The sequence below is a fragment of the Pan paniscus genome, chromosome 2, assembly GCF_029289425.2.
Source record: "Pan paniscus chromosome 2, NHGRI_mPanPan1-v2.0_pri, whole genome shotgun sequence".
In the NCBI taxonomy this organism is placed as follows: domain Eukaryota; kingdom Metazoa; phylum Chordata; class Mammalia; order Primates; family Hominidae; genus Pan; species Pan paniscus.
The window spans coordinates 152,813,684-152,840,326 of NC_085926.1; the positions used below are offsets into that span (position 1 = coordinate 152,813,684).

General features: G+C 36.1%; 1 protein-coding gene across 1 annotated transcript in view; it reads left to right on the forward strand.

Annotated features, from left to right (window-relative positions):
• Nucleotides 1-574: 574 nt before the first annotated feature.
• LOC129397463 (T-box transcription factor TBX1-like) overlaps nucleotides 575-26,643 on the forward strand; it is a 41,166-nt gene continuing 15,097 nt past the window's right edge. The window contains exon 1 of the mRNA XM_055110607.1: nucleotides 575-1,229. Coding sequence (XP_054966582.1) covers nucleotides 758-1,229 — 472 coding nt within the window. The 5' untranslated portion in view covers nucleotides 575-757. The remainder of the gene's footprint in view (nucleotides 1,230-26,643) is intronic.

Consider the following 26,643-nt stretch of genomic DNA (forward strand, 5'->3'; position numbering starts at 1 on the left):
ACCTTCGCGGTGAGTGTTACAGCTCATAAAGGCAATGTGGACCCAAAGAGTGACAAGCAGCAAAATTTATTGCAAAGAGCAAAAGAACATAGCTCTCACACTGCGAAAGGAGACCCCAGCAGGTTGCCACTGCTGGCTCAGCAGCCTGCTTTTATTGCCTTATCTGGCCCCACCCGCATCCTGCTGATTGGTCCATTTTACAGAGAGCTGATTGGTCCGTTTTGACAGGCTGCTGATTGGTGCATTTACAATCCCTGAGCTAGACACAAAAGTTCTCCAAGTCCCCACTAGATTAGCTAGCTACAGATTGCCAATTGGTGCATCCACAAACCTTGAGCTAGATACAGAGTGCTGATTGGTGCATTTACAAACCTTGAGCTAGATACAGAGTACTGATTGGTGTATTCACAATCCCTCAGCTAGACCTAAAGGTTCTCCACGTCCCCGCCAGATCAGCTAGACATAGAGTGCTAATTGGTGCATTTACAAACCTTGAGCTAGACACAGCGTGCTGATTGGTGTATTCACAATCCCTTAGAGAGACATAAAGATTCTCCAAGTCCCCACTAGACTCAGGAGCCCAGCTGGCTTCACCTAGTGAATCCTGCACCAGGGCCACAGGCAGAGCTGCCCGCCAGTCCTGCCGTGCGCCTGCACTCCTCAGCCCTTGGGTGGTTGATGGGACCTGGCGCTGCGGAGCAGGGGGCGGAGCTCGTCCGGAGGCTTAAGCTGTGCAGGAGCCCATGGCGGCCGGGGAATGGGGGAGTCTCAGGTCCAAGCCCTGCCACACAGGGAGGCAGCTGAGGCCCTGCCAGAATTTGAGTGCAGCACTGGCGGCGGGCCGGCACTGCTGGGGGCCCCGGTGCACACTCCACAGCTGCTGGCCCAGTTACTAAGTCCCTCACTGCCCGAGGCCGGCGGCGCCAGCCGGCCGCTCGGAGTGCGGGGCCCGCCAAACCCACGCCCTCCCGGAACTCGCGCTGGCCCACAAGCGCCGCGCGCAGCCCGGGTTCCCGCCCACGCCTCTCTCTCCACGCCTCCTCTCAAGCTGAGGGAGCCGGCTCTGGCCTCGGCCAGCCCAGAAAGGGGCTTCCACAGTGCAGCGGCGGGCTCAAGAGCTCCTCAAGCGCGGCCAGAGTGGGCGCCTAGGCCGAGTAGGCGCCGAGAGCAAGGGAGGGCTGCGAGCGCTGCCAGCATGCTGTCACCTCTCAGAATGATTTATGATCAAGGTAAATGTTGGCTACCATTGAAGCATATAGATTATGATCTTACATTGTCTTGGGGTAGGTGTAGAGAAAGCTTACCAGAGGAGTGTGGTTGAAAAAGTCGTATTTTTAACCTCCCACAGTGCCTTATAGAGAATAGGTACTTAATAAATGTTTGAATCAAAAACACAAAATCCTATAAAAATGTTTCAGTAAATCTAAAATTGATACAGTTTTACTAAATTTTGTTACAACTGCTATGTTCAGAATGTTTGTGTCTCCCCAAAATTCGTACACTGGAGCCTAATCCCCAATGTGGTAGAAATTAAGAGATGCGGCTTTGTGGGGTTGATTAGGTTATGAGAGCTCAATCCTAGTGAATGGGATTAGTTCCTTTGTAAAAAAGAGGCCTGAGGGAACTTGTTTGCCTCTCCGGTCACATGAGGACATGGCAAACATGGCAACAAGGCACCATCTTTAAAGTAGAGAGCAAGCCTCACCAGACACTGAATCTGGAGGTGCCTTGATCTTGGACCTTCCAGCCGGTAAGAACTGTGAGCAATAAATTTGTGCTACTCATAAATTACCTCGTCTAAGATATTTTGTTCTAGCAGCCCTAACAAAGACAATAACCTTCTAAGATTTGTTTTATTATGCTGAATGAGACAACATAGATGGAGAAAAAAAATAAATCCTGCCAAAGTTGGGAGTTTTCATATCTTTTTCACTTTTGCCATCAAGTAATATTACCCTCCCCTGAAAGCAACAGAGCTGAGTTCTTTCTCATCTAGGTCTAAGGAGTAACAAACATCCTTGCTTTCTTTGAGTGCCAGAGTCAGTAACAGAAAAAGCTGGCGCAAATTCTCAGGAGGAAATGCTAATTTGACCCCTCTCCACAAAATGTTGACACTTGACAACTCTATGTTTTTAAAATCTGATACCAAGGGTATTATCAGGGTATAGGAGGTCTTTTTGAGTTAAAAACAGGCTTAAGAGTTCTTTGATGAGAGCCAAAAGGCAGTCTGGGAACTGGAAATGTTTATTGGACCTATGTTAAGATTTAGAGAACTGTGCACAATATATATATTTTTTGCCCATAACCTTCATAGTCTTTGTTTCTGGGCCTAAACTAACATTTTTTTTCTCTTTTGCTACCAAAGTAGAAGCATTTTGGGAAAGTGTATATTTATGGAAAATATATCAAGAAAGGCTTCAGAGCAGAATATTGCCAAGCCTGCCACTTTGGGATAGCTCAAATAAATTAAAATAGTATTCTTAACACAAGCAAAAGAAAAAAAGTAGAATTCTTTCTATTCTTCTTAGACTTGCCTGAGTTTTATAAGCCTTGAGTATTAGACTGGCAAAGTATCCAAAGGAAGATTTAGATAATTTGGGACGTGACTTAATGGGAATACAGTTTAAGTCTCAGGATTTTTGTCATTTGGGACAATTGACATGATAGTGTATGTCAGTTCTAGGACCAAACAGATGAACAAGAGTCAAAGCATATGAATTTGACTTTTTTACAGGAGAAAATCATGTCATTTCTAAGTTTTGATTTCTTCATCTGTAAAAAGCTAGTAATAACTTTACATACATAAAATAATATATATGAAAGTATTTTGTCCACTGTAAGCCACTATACAATGATACTGATAATAATGGTGATAAACTGAAAGCAGCAAAAGAAATCACTTTAGAAGCAAGGATGTCTTTACAAATAGGGGAAATAATTCAATCCACATTAAAATCTTCAGGTTTATCTAGAGAGTCTCTGCTATCTTTGTTGAGAATCTCTTTGTTGTGCCTTTTCCTGCCAAAATTGAAGTTTTCTTCTACCATTCTTTGTTTGCTCTCATACCTTGTAGATGAGAGCTTGAAGCCCAAGCACAAGAAAAGAGAACAGTGTATGGGAGAACATAGAGGCAGTGCTGTGGACATAAATCAGAACCAGGGTGGTCCCAGTTCTGCCCTTTGAACATGACAGTTATCTATTCCTGGAAGGAAGGGGAGCAACAGGACAAGGGCTCTGGGATCCTGAGGAAGTTAAAGCCAGCAGTGGTTTTGCAGCTTCCTAACTATCTTCTGACTCCACTTATTTTGCCTGTTCCAGAACCTTAAGGTGTCATCTTGGATCTTCTCAGGCAGTGACGACAAATCTGATGAGTCTGTTCTTGAGATGCTGTAGTAGATGCAGGCCAACTAACCTTTACCTCCCCTTTCTAGGTCCAATAGCAGAAATCTAGTATCTTTCACTCTCCAAGGGAATTTTCAGTGGTCTTGGAAATTGCACAGCCCCCAAATGTCCTGGATGCTACCAATTACCAGTTTCAGACCTTTTACTATCGCCTCTGATGGCTTCATCCTCACATTTGTCTCCCTCAGTACTTCAAGGTTTCTCTCTTGTTCCTATTACGTCTGCTACTAGCTTTGTAAAAATACACAATATATAGTGCATTAATTTTTATCAGACCCAATAGTTTCATTTATAAAAAATAAAAATAAAGAACCAGAAAAAAGATTCAGATGTATAATTAAGAACTCTTAATTTTTCCATTTGCTCTGCTTGATATTACTAAAATTTAGATGTCTGAAGATGTAGCCAACCAATCTCTAGATATGTCAACAATCACAAAACCAATGTTCACAGAGTACAAACCATTTTATTAAGTGAAGAAGATTATTAAAAACAGGCAGCTCCCGCCTTCAAATATTTTAGGAATCCCTTACCGACTTAACATAATTAAAATTCCCACTGGGTTTCAATATTTAAATGCCATTTTATACAACTGGGGGTTATCCATGTTAACATTTAAAAATATTTTTCATCCATATTATAAATTAATAAATTTGTTTCAGTGCAGATAAATAGAAAGACTACCCATAGTCTTACCATCAAGAAAGAGTTAACTGCTCAGAAAAATTTGCTGCATTTCTCTTCTGTGTGTGTTATTTTTCAGAGTTTAGCATGTACAATATACACATTTTATTATCTTTTTTAACCTGTTTTGTCATAAGTCTTTTCCATCCATTAGAGAATTTTTATAAATATAGTTTTAATGAATGTTTATTAAATAAGTTATGTTATTGTATATTATTAATAAAATAATGGACTTTACAAATACATTTGTGAAAATTTTCTAATTTTATATAATATATAAATTTTATGTAATATTTGTAAGTATATTACTCTCTGAATGAAAGTTACATCCAGAAGTGCCTTTTTGCTCTTTTGAATAATTAATGTGATTAATATTTCTGTACCTAAGTATGTCTTCATCTTGAATTATTTTCTTAGAATATATTTCCCAAATTGAAATACTAGATGAAGTCATTAGAAGTTATGCTTTGTGTAATAATGTTTTGGTGATCTTAATACATAGGAACATAGCAAATTTTACATCCTAGGCTAATTTCAAATCAATCCTTATTGAGGTCATCAAAGAATAGGACTTGCTTTTAATAATAGATAATATTATTGAGCATTTTATGTGGCTCTTCTAAATCCTACTTATTCCTCCCAACAGCCCTGACATGAAGGCCCTATTATTAACCCAATGTAGCAGAAGAGAACAATAAAGCCCAGAGAGTTGAAATAACTGGCCCAAGGTCACAGCTAGGGATAGTCACAGTTACGATTTGAACCCATGCAACCTGATTCCAGGACCTTTATTCTTAACTACCACCTGCCCTCTAATAAGACAGCAATTCTTCAGCTCTCAAGGTAGAAAAGTACCAAACCTTCCCCCTATAAAATGTCAACTTATTATTTATTATATGCTTCCTTTCATTAAAAAGAATAATCTCACTTGGAAGCCAGCAGAGTAAAATTAAAGCAATTACAAGAGTACACTGGCCAGAGAAGCTGGGTTAAAATGTTGCTAGAACAAGCTGATGTTTATGAGAAGAAAATTTCAGGGGAAATCTCATTTATTACTCCATTCTCACACTGCTATAAAAAAAATCTGACACTTGGTAATTTATGAAGAGAAGAGTTTTAATCGACTCACAGTTCTGCAGGCTGTACAGGAAGCATGGCCTCAGGAAACTTACAATCATGGCAGAAGGCGAAGGGGAAGCAAGCGTGTATTACCATGGTGGAGCAGAAGACAGACAGAAGAAGAAGGAAGTGCCACATACTTTTAAACAATCATATCTCGTGATAACTCACTCACTATCACGAGAACAAGGGGGAACTCCACCCCCATGATGCAATCACCTCCCACCAGGTTCCTCACCCAACACTGGAAACTGAACCTGAGATTTGGGTGGGTACAGAGGGTCAAACCATATCACCCCTTTTCCGAGGGACATAATAGAGGAAACTCCAAAGTACTCAGACGTTGTTCTCAGCTAATGTCTCTGAGCTTAACTAAATATAAGTGGCAAAAGAAAGAAAGGTTTAGTTTGGAGGGAGTGTGGGAACCAGAAAATAACAAGAGTTAGTCAAGCAGGAAAAGTTCATCCACTGACCTGTGAGTGCTCCTATGACAAAGGCCATGTCTTTTTAGTTATTACACCCCCAACACCAAACACACTGTCTGGCACATAGAAACGCTTCAATAAATGATTGCTGAACAAAAATGAACTGTGCTAGGCTGGGTGCGGTGTCTCATGCCTGTAATCCCAGCACTTTGGGAGGCCAAGGCAGGTGGATCACCTGAAGTCAGGACTTTGAGACCAGCCTGGCCAACATGGTGAAACCCTGTCTCTACCAAAAATAAAAATATTAGGTGAGCATGGTGGCACACACCTGTAATCCCAGCTAGTCAGTAGGCTGAGGCAAAAGAATCACTTGAACCTGGGAGGCAGAGGTTGCAGTGAGCTGAGATCATGCCGCTGCACTCCAGCCTGGGCACCAGAGTCAGACTTTGTCTCAAAAAACATAGAAAAATAAATAAAAATAACTGTGCTGCTTGCCAAAGGGCCTCCAAGGTCCACTCTCCAATACAGGACAAGTGAAACCCACTCCATGTAGACATTAACAGTACGAGAGCAAAGGAATGGGTTTGTAGAAGGATATTTCACCTGCAGGAGGAGTGAGTGAAAGTGGAAATAATGCACAAAAACCACATGATTCTCTCAATAGATGCAGAAAAGGCCTTCAACAAAATTCAACACCCTTTCATGCTAAAAACTCACAATAAACTAGGTATCTATGGAACGTATCTCTATTTATGACAGACCCACAGCCAATATCATACTGAATGGTCAAAACCTGGAAGCATTCCCTTTGAAAACTGGCACAAGACAAGGATGCCCTCTCTTACCACTCCTATTCAATATAGTATTGGAAGTTCTGGCCAGAATAATCAGGCAAGAGAAATAAATAAAGCGTATTCAAATAGGAAGAGAGGAGGTCAAATCATCTCTGTTTGCAGATGACATGATTGTATATTTAGAAAACCCCATTGTCTAAGCCAAAATGTCCTTAAGCTGATAAGCATCTTCAGCAAAGTCTCAGGATAGAAAATCAATGTGCAAAAATCACAAGCATTCCTATACACTAATAACAGACAAACAGCCAAATCATGAGTGAGCTCCCATTCATAATTGCTACAAAGAGAATAAAATACCTAGGAATCCAACTTAAAAGGGATGTGAAGGACCTCTTCAAGCCAAACTACAAACCACTGCTCAAGGAAATAAAAGAGGACACAAACAAATGCAAAAATATTCCATGCTCATCGATAAGAAGAATGAATATCATGAAAATGGCCATACTGCCCAAAGTAATTTATAGATTCAATGCTATCCTCATCAAGCTACTAAAAAACTACTTGAAATTTCATATAGAACCAAAAAAGAGCCCACATAGCCAAGACAATCCTGGGCAAGAAGAACAAAGCTGGAGGCATAACGCTACCTGACTTCAAACTATTCTACAAGGCTACAGTAATCAAAACAGCATGATACTGGTACCAAAACAGTTATATAGACCAATGGAACAGAACAGAGGCCCCAGAAATAACACCACATATCTACAACCATCTGATCTTTGACAAACCTGACAAAAACAAACAATGGGGAAAAGGTTCCCTATTTAATAAATGGTGTTGGGAAAACTGGATAGCCATATGCAGAAAACTGAAACTGGACCCCTTCTTTACACTTTACAAAAATCAACTCAAGATGGATCAAATACTTAAACATAAGACCTATGACCATAAAAATCCTAGAAGAAAACCTGGGCAATACTATTCATGACGTGGGCATGGGCAAAGACTTCATGTCTAAAACACCAAAAGAAATGGCAACAAAAGCCAAAATAGACAAATGGGATCTAATTAAACTGAAGAGTTTCTGCACAGCAAAAGAAACTATCATCACAGTGAACAGACAACCTACGGAATGGGAGAACATTTTTGCAATCTATCCATCTGACAAAGGGCTAATATCCAGAATCTACAAAGAACTTAAACAAATGTACAAGAAAAAACAAACACCACCATCAAAAAGTGGGCAAAGGATATCAACAGAAGACATTTATGCAGCCAACAGACATATGAAAAAATGCTCATCATCACTGGTCATTAGAGAAATGCAAATTAAAACCACAATGAGATACTATCTCATGCCAGTTAAAATGGCGATCATTAAAAAGTAAGGAAACAACAGATGCTGGAGAGGATGTGGAGAAATAGGGACGCTTTTACACTGTTGGTGGGAGTGTAAATTAGTTCAACCATTGTGGAAGACAGTGTGGCAATTCCTCAAGGATCTAAAACTAGAAATACCATTTGACCCAGCAATCCCATTACTGGGTATATACCCAAAGGATTATAAACCATTCCATCATAAAGACACATGCACATGTATGTTTATTGCAGCACTATTCACAATAGCAAATACTTGGAACCAACCCAAATGCCCATCAATGATAGACTGGATAAAGAAAATGTGGCACATATACTCCATGGAATACTATTCAGCCATAAAAATGGATGAGTTCATGTCCTTTGCAGGGAAATGGATGAAGGTGGGAAACATCATTCTCAGCAAACTATCACAGGAACAGAAAACCAAACACTGCATGTTCTCACTCATAAGTGGGAGTTGAACAATGAGAACATATGGACATAGGGAGGGGAACATCACACATCAGGGCCTGTCAGTGAGTGGGGGCCTGGGGGACAGATAGCATTAGGAGAAATACCTAATGTAGGTGATGGGTTGATGGGTGCAGCAAGCCACCATGGCACGTGTATACCTATGTAACAAACCTGCACTTTCTTCATATGTACCCCAGAATTTAAAGTATATTAAAAAATAAATAAAAGAACTGTGCTGCTTGCCAAAGGGCCTGCAGGTCAACTCTCTAATAGAGGACAAGTGAAAACCAATCCATGTAGACATTAACAGTATGAGAGCAAAGGAATGGGTTTGTAGAAGGATATTTCACCTGCAGGAGGAGTTAGTGAAAGTGGAAATAACACACAGATTAGAAGAAGTAAGAGCCTAAATAAAAGAGATGTTTTCTTATTTTAGAGATATAAAAAAAGAAGTAGCTAGAATTTGTTATCTGAAAACTGGAGGCTAACAGAAGAATCTTCTACCCTGCCCTTGAATCTAAGATTTTTACACAGAAAATGTTTTGACTCTATGGATTTAGGTATTTTAGATAAAAATATACTAATATTTTAAATTTTTGTTTAAGAATTCTTTCTTGAGCAATTTTCATTAAAGTAGAAGGAAAGAGAATGACAAAAGAGGGTAAGGGGAAAGGTCAAGGAAAGAGAGACAGAACCCTAAAAATGCTTAAGTCAGGGCAAGCTCTGAACCCTAAAGAAAAGTTATGCTTGTGGATATTTAACCTCTTGTGATTTGTACAATTTTAATATGATGTATTACACCATGTGTAACTCTTACAGATTGAAATTTTTGGCTTTATAACTTGGTATTTTATATCCTTTGCAGTTAGTAGCTATGGCTTCTATGCTGTCCCTGCCCGTAGATCTTAAAATGGTACCATTTATCACTGAATTTTAAATGATACTAAAAATGACAATAAGGATGTTGAAGAATTTTTTTCCAAATGTATCTTATATTAGTCCATTTTCACACTGCTGATAAAGACATATCTGAGACTGGGTAATTTATAAAGAAAAAGAGGTTCCACGTGGCTGCAGAAGCCTCACAATCATGGCAGAAGGCCATTTTACATGGCAGCAGGCAAGAGAGAATGAGAGCCAAGCAAAAGGGGAAACCCCTCATAAAACCATCAGCTCTCATGAGACTTATTCACTACCACGAGAACAGTATGGGGGAAACTGCCCCCATGATTCAATTATCTCCCACCAGATCCTTCCCACAACACATGGGAATTATGGGAGTGCAATTCAAGATGAGATTTGAGTAGGGACACAGCCAAACTATATCATATCTGCTCATCTCCCAAGCAATTCAAGGTTAACTTGAAAATATTTAGCAATACAATTTTAAATGCCTGCTCTTCGTGGAGTTTAAATAAACATTCAGGAAGTTGGGGGGCAGTATTAATTGATGGTTAAGAATATAGTCTTTAAGACCTGGATTCCAGTCCCAGCTCTGCCACTTACTGGCTGTGTGACCTTGAGTTAAGTTAATTGAGCTGTAGGGTTCTCATTATAAAATAGAGATAATAATATCTACTTAATAGGCTTGTCAGAAGACATTGATAACACGATATGTGTAAAGTGCTTAACACTGTCTGGCACTTACTGGGCAACAAATAAATAGTAGTTGCTGCTGACCCTAGTTCAACTCTTCCGAGTTTACAAAGTGGACCATAACTGTTACAAGAACAGGATTCCTCATGAGACCCACATAACTTCCTGAATATGGGTAGGCCAGAAATTCTCTGGGAACTGTTGAAATGTTTCCTTCCAGATCTGATGAATTCCAGGACTTGCAAAAACTGCAGAAGTGAAAATCATTAACTAACATCTGCAAAAATCATTATATATGAATGGGTGAATTTTGTGTTCGTTCTCATTGAACCCCAACCATGTTCTAGTTCTTAGTAGGTAGTTTCCACCTTTATTTTGTACATTTGCCTTGGGCTTTGTTCACATCTTTTTTCTGTTAACATCAAGTTCCCCTGTGGCCTCACGAACAAACTTGTTCTCCTATGTTGTATATGGAAGTTGAAGACTTGATTATGAAAAGACAGACAACTGAATTAGAAGAAACTGTTATTTCATTTTACGGTTGGAAGAAAATGTATGATTTGGTAGTGAATTTTCTTTTTCTTCTTTGTTTGTTTATTAAAGACTGGAGAGAATATTTTCTCCATTTTTCCTCTTGATCCTGTGCATTACTCCTTCCAATCTAAAATAAGTAAGTGAAAGTAAAATTCGAATATATAAAACATGTTCAAACAAGCCTTAGGTACAAGGCAATAAAAGTAGACAAAGCCACTGATTAGAATGTATAAGAAAATTTCACTACCAGTAATATAAAAAGCAAGGCCTAAATTTACATATGTGTGATAATTTGAATCCTAAGATTGAGTTGAATACTTTTATAAGTGAGGCTTACAGTTTTATTATTTAATTGACTTATAAAACTTTTTTTGCCAATTTAAACTGGGTAGGAGGTTGGTCATGTTTAAAGGGCCAGAAAGACATAGACAAAAATCATTAGTCTCCTTCCTGGGGCACAGATTAACTTTATAGCACCCACTTTATAGCATAGACCATGATTCCTGCCTGTGATTTAAAAAGCTAGGAGAGTAATAAAAATATTTTTAATGGGAGGGAAATACAATACATTCACTTGTAATTTTAAAAATGAAGTAAGCTGAGAAAAGATACCAACACATAAGAATGCAAATAAGAAACCAGAATAAGAATAGACAAGATGAAGCAAAACCAAATTTATAAAAGAGAATTAGACTGCATAAAAAGGCAAAAATCAATAAAAGCAATTGTATAAATTAGTAGGAAAAACAAAATAGGTTTTGAATGATTAAAGATTTAAATAAACTAATAATATTGTAATGATATAATCAATACTTTAATAGAATAGAGATTAGGAGAATATAAACCAAATGGGGTGTGTGTGTGTGTGTGTGTGTGTGCTGTGTTCACTATGTTAAGATGATGACACAAATTCAAAAGAATCAGAGTTGTATGAAACCAAATATAGTTCTCAAAATTAAAAAGCCACAAAGTTCAGCATTCTATCTCTTTTTTGCCTTTCTGGGCATGATGTTTCATGGGTCCTGTAGACTGATAGCTAGGTAGAGCTGGGTGGCTGACGGAGAAATCCAGGTTTTTTCTCTGTGCCTCCCAGAAGAGTCTCCTGTCACTGTCCCAACCTCTGAGAGACACCTGTATCAGGAGAAGCACCCTGCTCAGTGAATATGGGACCAAGAATTCCACTGCTTCAGCCACACCCAGCAGGGACAATCACACTGTGAGGTGTGACCAATTTTACATCTTTTTGGCAACAGCAGAAGCCAGTCATTACAGTGATAAAGAAATTCATTTTTCAAATTCCATTTCAACTAATTTGAACTTAATATTTTCTGCCTGTTCATAGTGAAGGCTGTATTTTTTCCCTCAAATAATGTGGACACAAAGCCTTTTGAAAATGTTTAGCTGTCATTTATTAATTTTTTTAATGTTCAAATACTTTAAATGTTCAAAGCTGAGTTAGATATGGTTCTTTCAAGTGCACCTTGGAAGTGGAAATTAACATCCACTTCCAAGTAGCTCAATTTTATAATAAATAGAAAAATATAAATGTCATTGATAATAGCTCTAATGCACAATTTTGTGTTAATTTTTAATTTTATTGTAAAATTAACTGCACTTTTATATTCTTCATCTTGACAATGTCTTATTACATTGTGACTCTAATCCTAGATTATTGTTTTGATTTAACGTTTTTGTTCTGTTATCATTTTGAATGCTGCTTATTTCTAAGTAAATGAATATAAGGAGAACATTAATTTTCAAAGCACTAATTATATATCACTGTCTTAATGTGTTTTCTTTATCAGACACCTCAACATTCCTTGCACATCTGAGACATCTCACCTTAAACTGCCTATCTAGATAGCTCTCAGTCTTCCACAGTGTCTGGAGTATAATCAGTCACTAGGGAGGATGGCTTCCTACCTTCTCATTTTCTTCTAGATATTGCAATGTTACCAAGCCTTCCTTTAAAAATATTGCAAAGTTTGGTTTGGAAGAAAGTTGTATCACTTTTGGCTATTACTGGAAAAGTTTGTCATCACCTCAGTAATATTCTTCCTGGTTATTTCATATCTTGGCATTGGTATGCCCTTCAAAAAACATAGTTAAGTAATGGAATTGAACTCTCCCCAGAAATTCCTTAAGAATGCATTTTTGTTCTGAAAACTCTTTCCCTTAGATTTTATCCTCCATTCAAAGCCTATTCTTGCAAATATTCTGTCAGAGAATGCACAGAAAATGTTTTTCATGGCACAAATGTATTTAAGGACATTCACTGGTGTGACAAAGATATTTAAGAGTCTCACAGAGATCCTAATAGGATGACCCTGTAGAAATTACTGGAGTACACAGTGTTGGGGAAAATTACAGTCAGTCTATCAACAGAATTTATTGGATGTTAGGCCATGAACTAAGTGCTGATCTTATTCAGACATGAGAGAAGGTAGAATCACGTAACAGTCACTCACAAGGAATACTTTGGGGGAAAACACAAATTTTTTGTATGGGAGTCAGATTTCCATAACTTGAATTTTTTTCTGAACTTGTAAGATAAAATAAGTTCTGTGATATTTAAAGAGTCTCTCTAGCAACTCCTGGCATTGAAAGATTCTAAGATGTATTCTAGTACTTCCACAGAAACCACTCTTTCCTAACAAAACTATAATCTTTTAACTAAATGTCTTGGAACAGAGAATGACTATGCAAGATACAAGTCAAATTACAGGGAAAGAAAAAGTACATTAAGGAAAACAAAATTAAATTTGAAATTATATAATAATCATTTACATAGCATTTACTATGGGTTAGCCACTGTTCTCAGCACTTCACATATTTTAACATATTTAATTCTTCCAAGAAGTTCATGAGCTGGATTGTAATACAAATCTCATTTTTATATGCAGAAAGCCAAACACACACATCAGCTTAAAGTCACAAAGAATAATGATTCAAACCTTGAGAGTCTGGTTCCAGAGCTCTGCATATAAGCATTACATTACACTAGCTCTTAATGCCCCTGATGGTGTTTCTACATGTTTAAGAGCACAATATTACAGTCTGATATCTCCAAGTATAACTAAAACAAGTCATTTATTGAATCAACATTGATTGACTAGACATATCAATGAGAATAGATAAAATCTATAAACAGTAGTGGGATGAAGAAAACCACAAGACAGCAAGCACTCATCATGTACTATCAAAACAAAAATAGCAATTAAATTCAAAATGCATTTAAAACTTATTATTAAAAAGTAAACACTTAAACAGAGCCAGAAAAAAATACCCAAGCAAAATATTAAAATGTAATTCTTAGAGGAATAATATCAGTGGGGGGAATAAAACTGGCTTTAGCTTTCTGATGAAGGCCTTGGAGGTCAGCGTCATTATGCTGCATGGAAAAATAATTACTGAAGATGCTAACCAATTTGACTTGGGTCTACAGCACAGAGATTCAGCATCAGCCAATCATTGCAAAGATATGTCTGTTCTAGCAAAGGTATAATTTTGTAGCAGATAAAATGCATTTTAATGATAAGCTGTATTGTATTAGTTAGACATGATACCAATATAATAATTCTTATGTTTACTCACTGTATCCCTAAGACTGTTAAAATCACTGCTGTCAGTTTCAACTGCAAAGCTGTCATAACTTTCTTTTATTCATATAGAATGAGGTATTTCCACCAACAGTGTAAAAGCATTCCTATTTCTCCACATCCTCTCCAACATCTGTTGTTCCTAACTTTTTAATGATCACCATTCTAACTGGCATAAGATGGTATCTCATTGTGGTTTTGATTTGCATTTTTCTAGTGACCAGTGGTGATGAGCTTTTTTTCATGTGTTTGTTGGCTGCATTTATGCACTTATCTTCTTTTGAGAAATGTCTGCTCATATCCTTTGCCCACTTTTTGATGGGGTTGGTTTTTTTTCTTGTAAATTTGTTTAAGTATTTTGTAGATTCTGGATATTGGCCCTTTGTCAGATGGATAGATTGCAAAAATTTTCTCCCATTCTGTAAGTTGCAAGTTCACTTCTTTTGCAGGGCAGAAGTTCTGTTGTTTAATTAGATCCCATTTGTCAATTTTGGCTTTTGTTGCCATCGCTTTTGGTGTTTTAGTCATGAAGTCTTCGCCCATGCCTGTGTCCTGAATGGTATTGTCTAGGTTTTCTTCTAGGGTTTTTATGTTCTTAGGTCTTACGTTTAAGTCTTTAATAGTTCAACCATTGTGGAAGACAATGTGGCGATTCCTCAAGGATCTACAACCAGAAATACCATTTGACCCAGCAATCCCATTACTGGGTATATACCCAAAGGATTGTAAATCATTCTTGTGTAAAGTCACATACACACATATGTTTATTGTGGCACTATCCACAATAGTGAAGATTTGGAAACAACCCAAATGCCCATCAATGATAGACTGGATAAAGAAAATGCGGCACATTCACTGTGGAATACTATGCAGTCATAAAAAATGAGGAGTTCATGGCCTTGCAGGGACATGGATGAAGCTGGAAACCATCATTCTCAGCAAACTAACACAGGAACAGAAAACCAAACACCACATGTTCTCACTCATAAGTGGGAGTTGAACAATGAGAACACATAGACACAGGGAGGGGAACATCACACACCAGGGCCTATTGGGGGGGGTGGGGGGCTAAGGGATGGGTAGCATTAGGAGAAATACCTAATGTAGATGATGGGTTGATGAGTGCAGCAAACCACTATGGCACGTGTATACCTGTGTAAAAAACCTGCACTTTCTGCACCTGTACACCAGAATTTAAAGTATTAAAAAAAAGGTATTTCACTAGGCATTGGCTTAATCTGAATGTAGAAATCATATATTTTAAAAAGTCAACACATGAATAAGCTATTTCACTACGTTGGAGATTAACCCTCTTATAATCAATATAAAAGGGAGTTGCTTTGACATCATGAATCCAAAGCTCCTAGAAAAATGCTTGACATGCACAGTAGGTGTTCAACCAATATTTCTTGCATGAATAAGTAAATAAAAGCATCTGGCCAATAAGCAGAAAAGCAGACAGAATATGTTTCCCTTAAATATGATAACAGAAACGTGAGTTACTCTACCTCTTATTAAAGTGAAATAAAAATAGAAGAGACTTCTGGTTTCTGGTGCAGCAAATAAGGAACTTAGAAGTCAACACTGTGTCTTAAAAAAAGCAAGTAAAGAACTAAACAAACTGAAAAATGAACAACTCTTCTTAGATCTGTCAGAGAAGCAAGAGCACAAGGCAAGCCACTCCTCCCAAATTGAAGATATAGGTAGATTCAGAAAATAACAACTAACTGAAGCAAAAGTCTCTTCAGAAACTAGCACTGAGGTAAGAAACATAACTAACAAATTACTGAAGAATCAGTGTGCACAAGGCTGAAAGCTAAAAACTCCAAGGATACCTAGTTGTAGGGAACCCCTCATACTTCTGGACTTTCACCTCCAGGAGCTCTACCAGGTCAGCACCATGAATATTGGAGAAAAAACCCTTCCTGCTTCCAGCAGGGGGAGATAAAAAGTAACCACTTTGAAATACCCCAAAGCATTCTGTTTTTCTCAGAGCCTAACCTACTAGGATGTAGTCAGAGCCTAACAAGCCCAAAGGAAGGGAACACTTAACTCGAGGTGGTTCTAGCCTTCCATGTGGGAAAAGGAAATACCCAGCTCCAACTCCCTCTAAATCTCCTGTTTAATATTAATGTGGGAGGAAACCTGAGAAGCACTTCTGAAGCTCACCAGTGGCACAGACTCACTAAAAGATGGAGATTTGCTGATGAGACTCTTGAAGGCCTTTTCTGCCCCCACACCTTACACCATAATACTAAAGGCCTATTTAATTGCAGTTTATTTTACTCGATATATTATGTCTACCTCTCAACAAAAATGTACAAGGCATACTAAAAGGCAAAAATCACAGTGTGAAGCAATCAAATAAGCATCAGAACCAGAGTCAAATATAACAGTAATGCTAGACTTCTAAATTCGAGATTTTAAAAAAATCTATGATCCAAATAGTAAGGGCTTTAATAAAGTAAGTAGATAACATGCAAGAAAGCATAAAAAATGTAAGCAGAGAGATAGAAATTCTAAGAGAGACAAAATAGAAGCAATAGAAATTTCGACAAACTGAAAACAGAGAAGAAAAAGACTAACAAAAAGCTAGAAAAGAATATTTAAGCACTGTGGGACAAGTGCAAGAGGTACAAATATGAATAACTGGAATATTAGAGAAGAAGAAGCAAAGGAGCAGGATATTTAAAACAATAATGATTGTGAATTTCAAATTAATGTCAGACACCAAATTACAGAAATAGGAAGCTTATAGAACACCAAGAAAGGCACATTATCCACCCCCCAAAAAACCCTAGTTCTATCATATTCAAACTTCAGAAAATTAAAGATAGAGAAAGAAGGCAGAGGGAAAATAAACACTTTATCCATAGAGGAGCAAAGAATTAGATGAATCTTCTCCCCAAGAACCATGCAAACAAGCAGAGAGTAGAATAAAATATTCAAGGCCGGGTGCGGTGGCTCACGCCTGTAATCCCAGCACTTTCGGAGGCTGAGGCGGGCGGATCACTAGGTCAGTAGATCAAGACCATCTTGGCTAACATGGTGAAACCCCGTCTCTACTAAAAATACAAAAAATTAGCCAGGCAAGGTGGCGGGCGCCTGTAGTCCCAGCTACTCGGGAGGCTGAGGCAGGAGAATGGCGTGAACCCGGGGGGCGGAATCTGCAGTGAGCCGAGATCGCGCCACTGCACTCCAGCCTGGGCGACAGCGAGACTCCGTCTCAAAAAAAATAATAAAATATTCAAACAATATTTTAGATATTTTAGATATAACAGTATTTAAAGTGTTGAGAGAAAAAAAATACAAACCTAGAATTTCGTGCCCTGTGAAATTATCCTTGAAAGGAAGGAGAAATAAAGGCTTTCTCAGTTGAACAAAAATTGAGAGAATTGGTTGGCAGAACTGCCTTGCAATTAATAAAAAAAGAAATGTATCAGAAAGAAGGAAAATGATATAGTTTCAGAAACTACGTAAAGGAAGAATGTCAGAGAATGAATAACTAAAGGTAAAACAAAAACTTCTATTTTTCTTATTCTTAATTGATGTAATAGATAAGAGTTTATTCAAAATAATAATGGCAGCAAAGTAATTATGCATACTTAGGTGAATATATATACATAAGCATATACATGTAAATATGCATAAGCTTATGAATAAGTGAAACAAATGACAGCAATAACACATAAGACAGGAGGAAAGAATTATGACTATTTTGTTTTTATACAGTACTCACACTACTCCTTAAATGGCATTGTGTCATTTGAAAGTGGACTTAGATTGGTTGTAAATGTATATTACAAACTCTAAAACAAGCACTAAAGAAATAAAATTTTTAAAAGACCTATACTTGATAACTAAGAAAACATAAAAAGTAGAATTATTTAAAATGCTCAATTAAAAGCACAAGCGGCAAAAAAAAAAAAAAAAGTACAGTAGACAAATATAGGAAGATAGAACAATGGCAACAAATACAAAACACTAACAAATAGGATAAATATAAATCCAACTATATCAATGATCACTTTAAATTTCAGTGGCCTAAATACACCAATTAAAAGACAATGATTGGCCAGGTGCAGTGGCTTACGCCTGTAATCCCAACACTTTGGGAGGCCAAGAAGAGTAAATTACCTGAGGTCAGGGATTCAAGACCAGCCTGGACAACATGGTGAAACCTCGTCTCTACTAAAATACAAAAATTAGCTGGGCATGGTGGCATGCTCCTGCAATCCCAGCTACTCTGGAAGCTGAGGCAGGGGAATTGCTTGAGCCCGGGAGACAGAGATTACAGTGAGCCAAGATCGCGCCACTGTACTCCAGCCTGAGCAACAGAGTGAGACTCCATCTCCAAAAAAAAAAAAAAGACAACGATTGTCAGTCAGAGTGAATGGAACAACACGATCCAACTGTGTGTTGTCTACAACTTTAAGCATTAAAACATGTATAAATTAAAAGTAAATGGAAGGTGAAAAACATACCATGCTACTACTAATCAATAGAAAACATAGCTATTATGTTTTAATTTATCAAGCTATATTAATATATTTTATTAATTTTAGACAGCACAGACTTCAAGCAAAGTTATAAGGGACAAAATGAGCATTATATAATGATAAAAGGGTCTATGCTTCTAGGAGGTATAACAATCCTTAAGGTATATACATCTAACTAAAGAGTGTCAACCTATGTGAAGCAAAACTGATAGAACTGAAAGAAGAAATAAATGTGTTATTATACTTGGAGACAATAACATTCTTTATTAATTTAATTTAATAATATTAATTTAATTTAATAACATTATTAATTTAATTAACAGAACTCGTAGGTAGAAAATCAGTAAGGAAGGACCTATTTGACCTCAACAGCATCATCAATCAATCAACATCTGTAGATAACTTCATCCAACAATAGCAGATTATGTATTTTCCTAAAGTTCACATGGAATATTCAGTAAGATACACCACTGTCTGGGTCATGGAAAGCACCTTAAGAAATTTTAAACAATACAACTGTAAATTGTCATCTGCCCTGAGACCACAATGGAATTAAAGTAGAAAACAATAACAGAACGATAGCTGGGAAATACATGCAGAATCCCATGTATTTACCAAAATACATACAGATTTTAAAAACCTTCCAAATAAAACAGCAATCAAAGAAGTAATCTAAAGAGAAGTGAAAAAATATTTTGAACTAAATTAAAATGATAATACAGTTTACCAAAATTTGTGGGATAGAGTGAAAGCTGTGCTTGCAGGGAAATTTACAGCACTGAATGCATATAATAGAAAAGAAGAAACATCTAAAAATCAATAATCTAAAAAGAGACAAAAGAGGACATTATATAATGATAGTGGAGTCAATTTAGTAAGAGGATACAACAGTTGTAAATACATAAACACCCCACACTGCAGCATCCAGATATATAAAGCAAATATTATTAGAACTAAACAGAGAGATGGGCCCCAATAAAATAATAGCTGGGAGCTCCAACACACCACTTACAGCATTTAACAAATCATCAAGACAGAAAATCAACAAGGCAACACTGAACTTAATCTGCATTCTAGACCAAATGGACCTAAATAGATATAAGGGAATATTTCATTCAGTGGTGGAGAATAAACATTCTTCTCCTCAGTACCTAGATCATTCTGAAAGATAGGCCATATGTTAGGTCACAAAACAAATCTCGAAATATTCGAAAAAATTGAAATCATATCAAATATCTTCTCTGAACACAGTGGAATAAAACTGGAAATCAACAAAAAGGGGAACTTTGGAAACTATATGAACACATGGAAATTAAAGAATATGATCTTTAATGACTAGTGGTTCAATAAAGAAATTAAGATGAAAGTTTAAAAACTTCTTGAAACAGATAGAAATAGAAACACAACATAATAACACTCATGGAATACAGCAAAAGCAGGACTAAGAGGAAAGCTTATAACAAAAGTGGCTATGTCAAAAAAGTAGAAAAATTTTAAATAAACAACCTAAAGATGGATCTTACAGAAGTAAAAAAGAGCAAACCAAACCCCAAATTAGTAGAAGCAAAGAAATAATAAAGATCAGAGCAGAAATAAATGAAATTAAAATAAAAAAGTACAAAAGATCAATGAAATAAAAAGTTGATAATTTGAAAAGATAATATTGACAATATTTAGCCAGAATAATTAAAAAAAAGATAAGACCCAAATACATAAAATTAGAGATAGAAAAAGAGACATCACAACTGAAACCACAGAAATTCCAAGGATCGTTAGAGGCTACTATGAGCAACTACATACCCAATAAATTGGAAAACTTAAGAGAAATTGATAAATTCCTAGACACATACAACCTATCAAGATTGAACCATGAAGAAATCCAAAACCTTAACAGACCAATAACAAGTAATGAGATTGAATCCATAATAAAAAGTCTCTCAGCAAAGAAAACCGAGGCCCTCATGGCTTCACTGCTGAATTTTGCCAAACACTTAAAGAAAAACCAATACCAATCCTACTCAAACTATTCTGAAAAGTAGAGGAAGAGGAATACTTCCAAACTCATTCTACGAGGCCAGTAATACCCACATAAAAAAAAAAACAGACAAAGGTACATCAAAAAAAGAAAACTACAGGCTAATATCTCTAATGAACACTGATGCAAAAATCCCCAACAAAATACTAAAAAAGTGAATTTAACAACACATTAAAAAGGTCATTCATCCTGATCAAGTGGGATTTATTTCAGAAATGCAAGGGTGATTCAAAATATGCAAATCAATCAATGTGATGCATTATGTGAACAGAACAAAGGACAAAACCAATATGATCATTTCAATTGATGCTGAAAAAACATTTGATAAAATTTAACATCACTCCATGATGAAAACCCTCAAAAACTTGAGTATAGAAGGAACATACCTCAACACAGTAAAAGCTACATATGACACACCCACAGCTAGAATCATACTGAATGAGGAAAAATTGAAAGTCTTTTCTCTAAGATCTGGAAGAAGACAAGGATGCTAACTTTCACCATTGTTATTTTAGATAGTACTGCAGTCCTAGACAGAGCAATCAGACAAAAGAGCAAAATAAAGGGCAACCAAATTGGAATAGAAAAAGTCAGTTTCCAGATGATATAATCTTATATTTGGAAAATCCTAGGCTCCACCAAAAGCTATTAAAACTGATTTTTTTTAAAGTCAGTAAAGTGTGGAAACACACAAAAATCAGTAGCATTTCTGTATGCCAACAGGAAACAATCTGAAAAAGAAATTAAAAAGTAATCCCATGTACAATAGCTACAGATAAAATTAAATACCTAGGAATTAATTTCACCAAAGAATTGAAAGATCTCTAAAACGGAAACTAAAACATTGAAGCAAGAAATTGAACAGGACACAAAAAAATGTAAAGATACTTTATGTTTGTGCATTGGAAGAATCAGTATTGCTAAATGTTCATACTATCTAAAGCAATCTATAGATTCAATGCAATCTCTATCAAAATGCCAATTGCATTCTTCACAGGAAAGAAAAATCCTAAAATTTATATGGAACCACAAAAGACCCAGAATAGACAAGGGCATCGTGAGCAAAAATAACAAACCAAAAGGAGTGGCATTACCTGACTTTAAACTATACTACAGAGATATAGTAACTAGAACAGCATGGTACTGGCATAAAAACAGACACATAGACCAAAGGAACAGAATAGAGAACACAGAAATAAATCCATACATCTGCAGTAAATTCATTTCAACAAATGTCAATAATATACATTGGGGAAAACACAGTCTCTTCAATAAATGGTGCTAGGAAAACTGGTACACATGCAGAAGAATGAAACTAAACCCCTATTTCCCACCATGAACAAAAATCAAAACAAAATGGATTAAAGACTTAAATATAAGACATGAAATCATAAAAATACTACAAAAAAACATTGGGGAAACTCTCCAGGACATTGGTCTAGGCAAAGTTTTTCCGAATATTAGTATGCCACAAGCACAGGCAACCAAAGCAAAAATGGACAAGTATGATCACATCAAGTTAAAAAGCTTCTGTGCAGCAAATAAAACAATCAACAAAGTGAAGAAACAACTCACAGAATGAGAGAAAATATTTGCAAACTATACATCTGACAAGGGATTAATAACCAGAATATATAAGAAGCTCAAACAATTCAATAAGAAAAAAATTAATAATTCAATTAAAAAATACACAAAAGATCTGAACAGACATTTCTCAAAAGAAGACATACAAATGGCAAACAGATATATGAAAAGATGCACAACATCATTGATCATCAGAGAAATGCAATCAAAAGTACAATGACATATTATCTTACTCCAGCTTAAGTGGATTTTATCCTAAAGACAGGCAGTAACAAATTTTGGTGAGAATGTGGAGAAAAGGGAACTCTCAAACACTGTTGGGGCAAATGTAAATTAGTACACCCACTATGGAGTACAGCATGGAGGTTCCTCCAAAAACTTAAAATAGAACTACCATATGATCCATGAATCCCATTGCTAAGTATATACCCAAAAGAAAGGAAATCAATATGAAGAAGAGATGTCTGCACTTCCATATTCATTATCAAACTACTCACAATAGCCAATATTTGGAAATAACAAAGGACAAATGTTACTTCTCACTTATTTGTGGGAGCTAGAAAAATTAAAACAATTGAACTCATGCAGCTAGAGAGTTTTATGATGGCTACCAGAGACTGGGAAGGGTAGTGGAGTCGGGGTGGGGTGGAGAGTGAAGATGGTTAATGGGAACAAAAATGTGGTTAGATGGAATGAATAAGATCTAGTATTTGATAGCACGATAGGGTGACTACAGTCAACAATAATTTATTATATATTTTGAAATAACTAAATGAGTATAATTGGATGGTTTGTAACACAAAGAAAGGATAAATGCTTGATGCAATAGATACCTAATTTACCATGATGTGATTATCACACACTGTATGACAAGTAATTGTATGGTTTGGAGCAATTTTCTTAGTCTTGATTTCTAATTTTATTGTGTTGTGGTTTAAGAGAGTGGTCGTTATGATCTCAGTTATTTTGCACTTGCCAAAGATTGTTTCATGTCCAATTGTGTGGTCAATTTTAGAGTATGTGCCATGTGGTGGTGAGAAGAATGTATATTCTGTTGCTTTGGGATAGAGTTCTGTAGATATCTGTCAGATTCATTTGATCCAGTGCTGATTTCAGGTTGTGAAAATCTTCGTTGATTTTCTGTCTTGATGATCTGTCTAATCATGTCATTGGGGTGTTGAAGTCTCCCACTATTATTGTGTGGGAGTCTAAACTTCTTTGAAGGTCTCTAAGAGCTTGGTTTACAAATCAGGGTGCTCCTGTGTTGGGTGCATATATATTTAGAATAGTTGGGTCTTCTTGTTGAATTGAACCCTTTACCATTATGTAATGCCCTTCTTTGTCTTTTTTTGGTCTTTGTTGGTTTAAAGTCTGTTTTCTCTAAAATTAGGACTGCAACCCCTGCTTTTTTCTGTTTTCCATTTTCCTAGTAAATTTTTTCATCCCTTTATTTTGAGCTTATGGGTGTCACTGCTTGTGAGATGGGTCTCTTAAAGACAGCATAACAGTGAATCTTGGTTTCTCATCCAGCTTGCCACTCTGTCTTTTAAGTGGGACATTTAGCCCATTTACATTCAACATTATTATTAATATGTGTAGATGTGGTCCTGTTACCTTAATTCTAGCTGGTTGTTATGCAGACTTGTTTGTGTGGTTGCTTTATAGTGTCACTGGTCTGTGTACATAAGTGTGTTTTTGTAGTGGCTAGTAACAGTCTTTCCTTTCCATATTTAGTGCTTAACTTCAGGAGCTCTTGTGAGGCAGGTCTGGTGGTAACAAATTCCTTCAGCATTTGCTTGTGTGAAAAGAATATTATTTCTCCTTCACTTATAAAGTTTAGTTTCGCCAGATATGAAATTCTTGGTTGGAATTTCTTTACCTTAAGAATGTTGAATATTGGCCCACAATCCCTTCTGGCTTGTAGGATTTCTGCTGAGACGTCTGCTGTTAGTCTGATGGGCTTCCCTTCATAGGTGACCTGACCTTTCTCTCTAACTGCTTTTAACATTTTTTCCTTCATAGGCTAATACCTAGATGGTGAAATAATCTGTCTAATAATCTCCCATGACATAAATTTACCTATACAACAAACCTGCATATGTAACCCAGAACTTAAAATAAAAGTTTAAAAAATTATTTTAAAATTAGGAAATTTAAAAATATGAAATAAATAAATAATCCAGGCTTCCACCTTAGGTAACTAGAAATAAAATAACAAATTAGAGCCAAAGTTAGCCAAAGAAAATTAACAATAAAAATTAGAGCAGAACTCAGTGAAACTGAAAACAGGAAATCAATGGAGAAAAATCAACAAAATCAAAAGTTGTTACTTTGAAAACATTAGTAAAACTTATAGTCCTTTTTCCAGGCTTACAAAGAAAGAAAGAAAAGACACAAGATGCTAATGTCAGAAATGAAAGAGGGGAAATACTATAAACTTTAAAATCCTATGCACATTAAAATGATAATAAAAAATATTATGAATAATTCTATACCCGCAAATTTGATAAACTAGATGAAGTAGACAAAAGCCTTAAAAGAATGACCAAACACTCATAAAAGAAGAAATAGACAATCTGAATAGTTCTATATCTATTCTAGACATTAAACCAATAATTAATAACCTTCCAAAACAGAAAGCAGAATGCTCAAAGAGGTTTACTGAAGAATTCTACCAAACACTTCAGAAGAAATTGTACTATTCTCTACAATCTCTTTCAGAGTATAGAAGCAACAGGACTACTTCCTAACTCATTTTATGAGGCCAGCCTTACCTAATACCAAAACTAAACAAAGATATTGCAGGAAGAGAAAACTACATACCAATATATTTTATGAATGTAGAAATAAAAATTCTGAATAAAATATTAGCAAATTGAATCCAACAATGTATAGAAACAATTATCGTTGTGCACCATATAATGACATTTTAATCAATGATGGATGATATAATATTATAATGCCACATCTTTACTGCACTTTTCTATGTTTAGATACAAAGATACTTATTGCATTGTAATTTCCTACAGTATCCAGGAAAGTAACATGTTGTATGAGTTTGTAGCCTAGGAACAATAGTCTATATTATATAGCCTAGGTGTAGTAAGCTGTACCATCTAAGTTTATGTAAGTACACTCTATGATGTTTGTAAAATGATGAAATCTCCTAATGATGCATGTCTTAGAACATGTTCCCATCATTAAGTGATGCATAACCATATATGCCATGACCAAGTGGGTTTTAACCCAAGTATGCAGGGCTGATTCAACTTTTAAAAATTAATTATTATAATCAACAGTCTAAAAATTACATGATTATATCAGTAGATGAAGAAAAAGTATTTGACAAAATCCAACACCCATTCTTGAAAAAAACTCCCACCCATTCATGATAAAAACTAATAATAGAAAAGAACGTCCTCAATAAAGAACATCCACAGAAACCTACAGATAATATATTTAATGGTGAGAAACTTGAAACCTTCTCACTAAGATCAAGAACAAGGTAAGACTGTTGCCTCTCACTACTGCTTTTCAACATCATACTGAAAGTACTAGCTACTGCAATATAACAAACCAAAAAAGAAATAAAAAGCATAGAGATTGAGAAAGAAGCAATAAAACTGTCTTTGTTTACAAATGACTTGGTTGTCTACATAGAGAATCCAAAAAAATTGTCCCACTGCCCCCCAAAAAAAGCCTCCTGAATCTAATAAGCAATTGTAGAAAGGTTGCAGGAAACAGAGTTTATATGCAAAAGTCAGATACCTTCCTGCATAACATTAAACAAGTCAAATTTCAAATTAAAACCAAATTATTTACATTAGCACCCCAAAAATTAAATACTTCGGTATAAAACTAGCACAATTGTACAAGATCTATATGAGAGAACCTACAAAACTCTGATGAAATACATCAAATCAAAGAAGATTTAAATGGCAAAGAACATAGACAAAAATTTCAATATTATCAAGATGTCAGTTCTTCCAACTTGATCTATAAATTTAATGCAATTCCCATCACTATCCAACCAAGTTACTTTGTGGATATTGACAAATTGATCCTAAAGTGTATATGAAGAAGCAAACCCAGAATAGCCACATAATATTAAAGGAGAAGAACAAAGTTGGAGGACAAACACTACCTGATCTCAAGACTTACTATAAAGCTACAGTAATCAAGACAGTGTGGTATTGGTGAAAGGAATAGGCAGATCAGTGGAACAGAATGGAAATCCCAAAAATAGACCCACATAAATATACCCAACTGATCTTTGACAAAAAAGCAAAGAAAATACAATGGAGCAAAGACTGTCTTTTCAACAAATGGTAGTAGAACAACTAGACATCCACATGCAAAAAGATAAATCTAGATACCAACATACATCCTTCACAAAAATTAAATCAAAATGAATCCTAGACCCAAATGTAAATATATATATATTTTTTATATATATATAAAACTTATGGAAGATAACATAAGAGAAAATCTAGATGACCTTGGGTGTAACAATGACTTTTTAAATATAACACAAGAAAC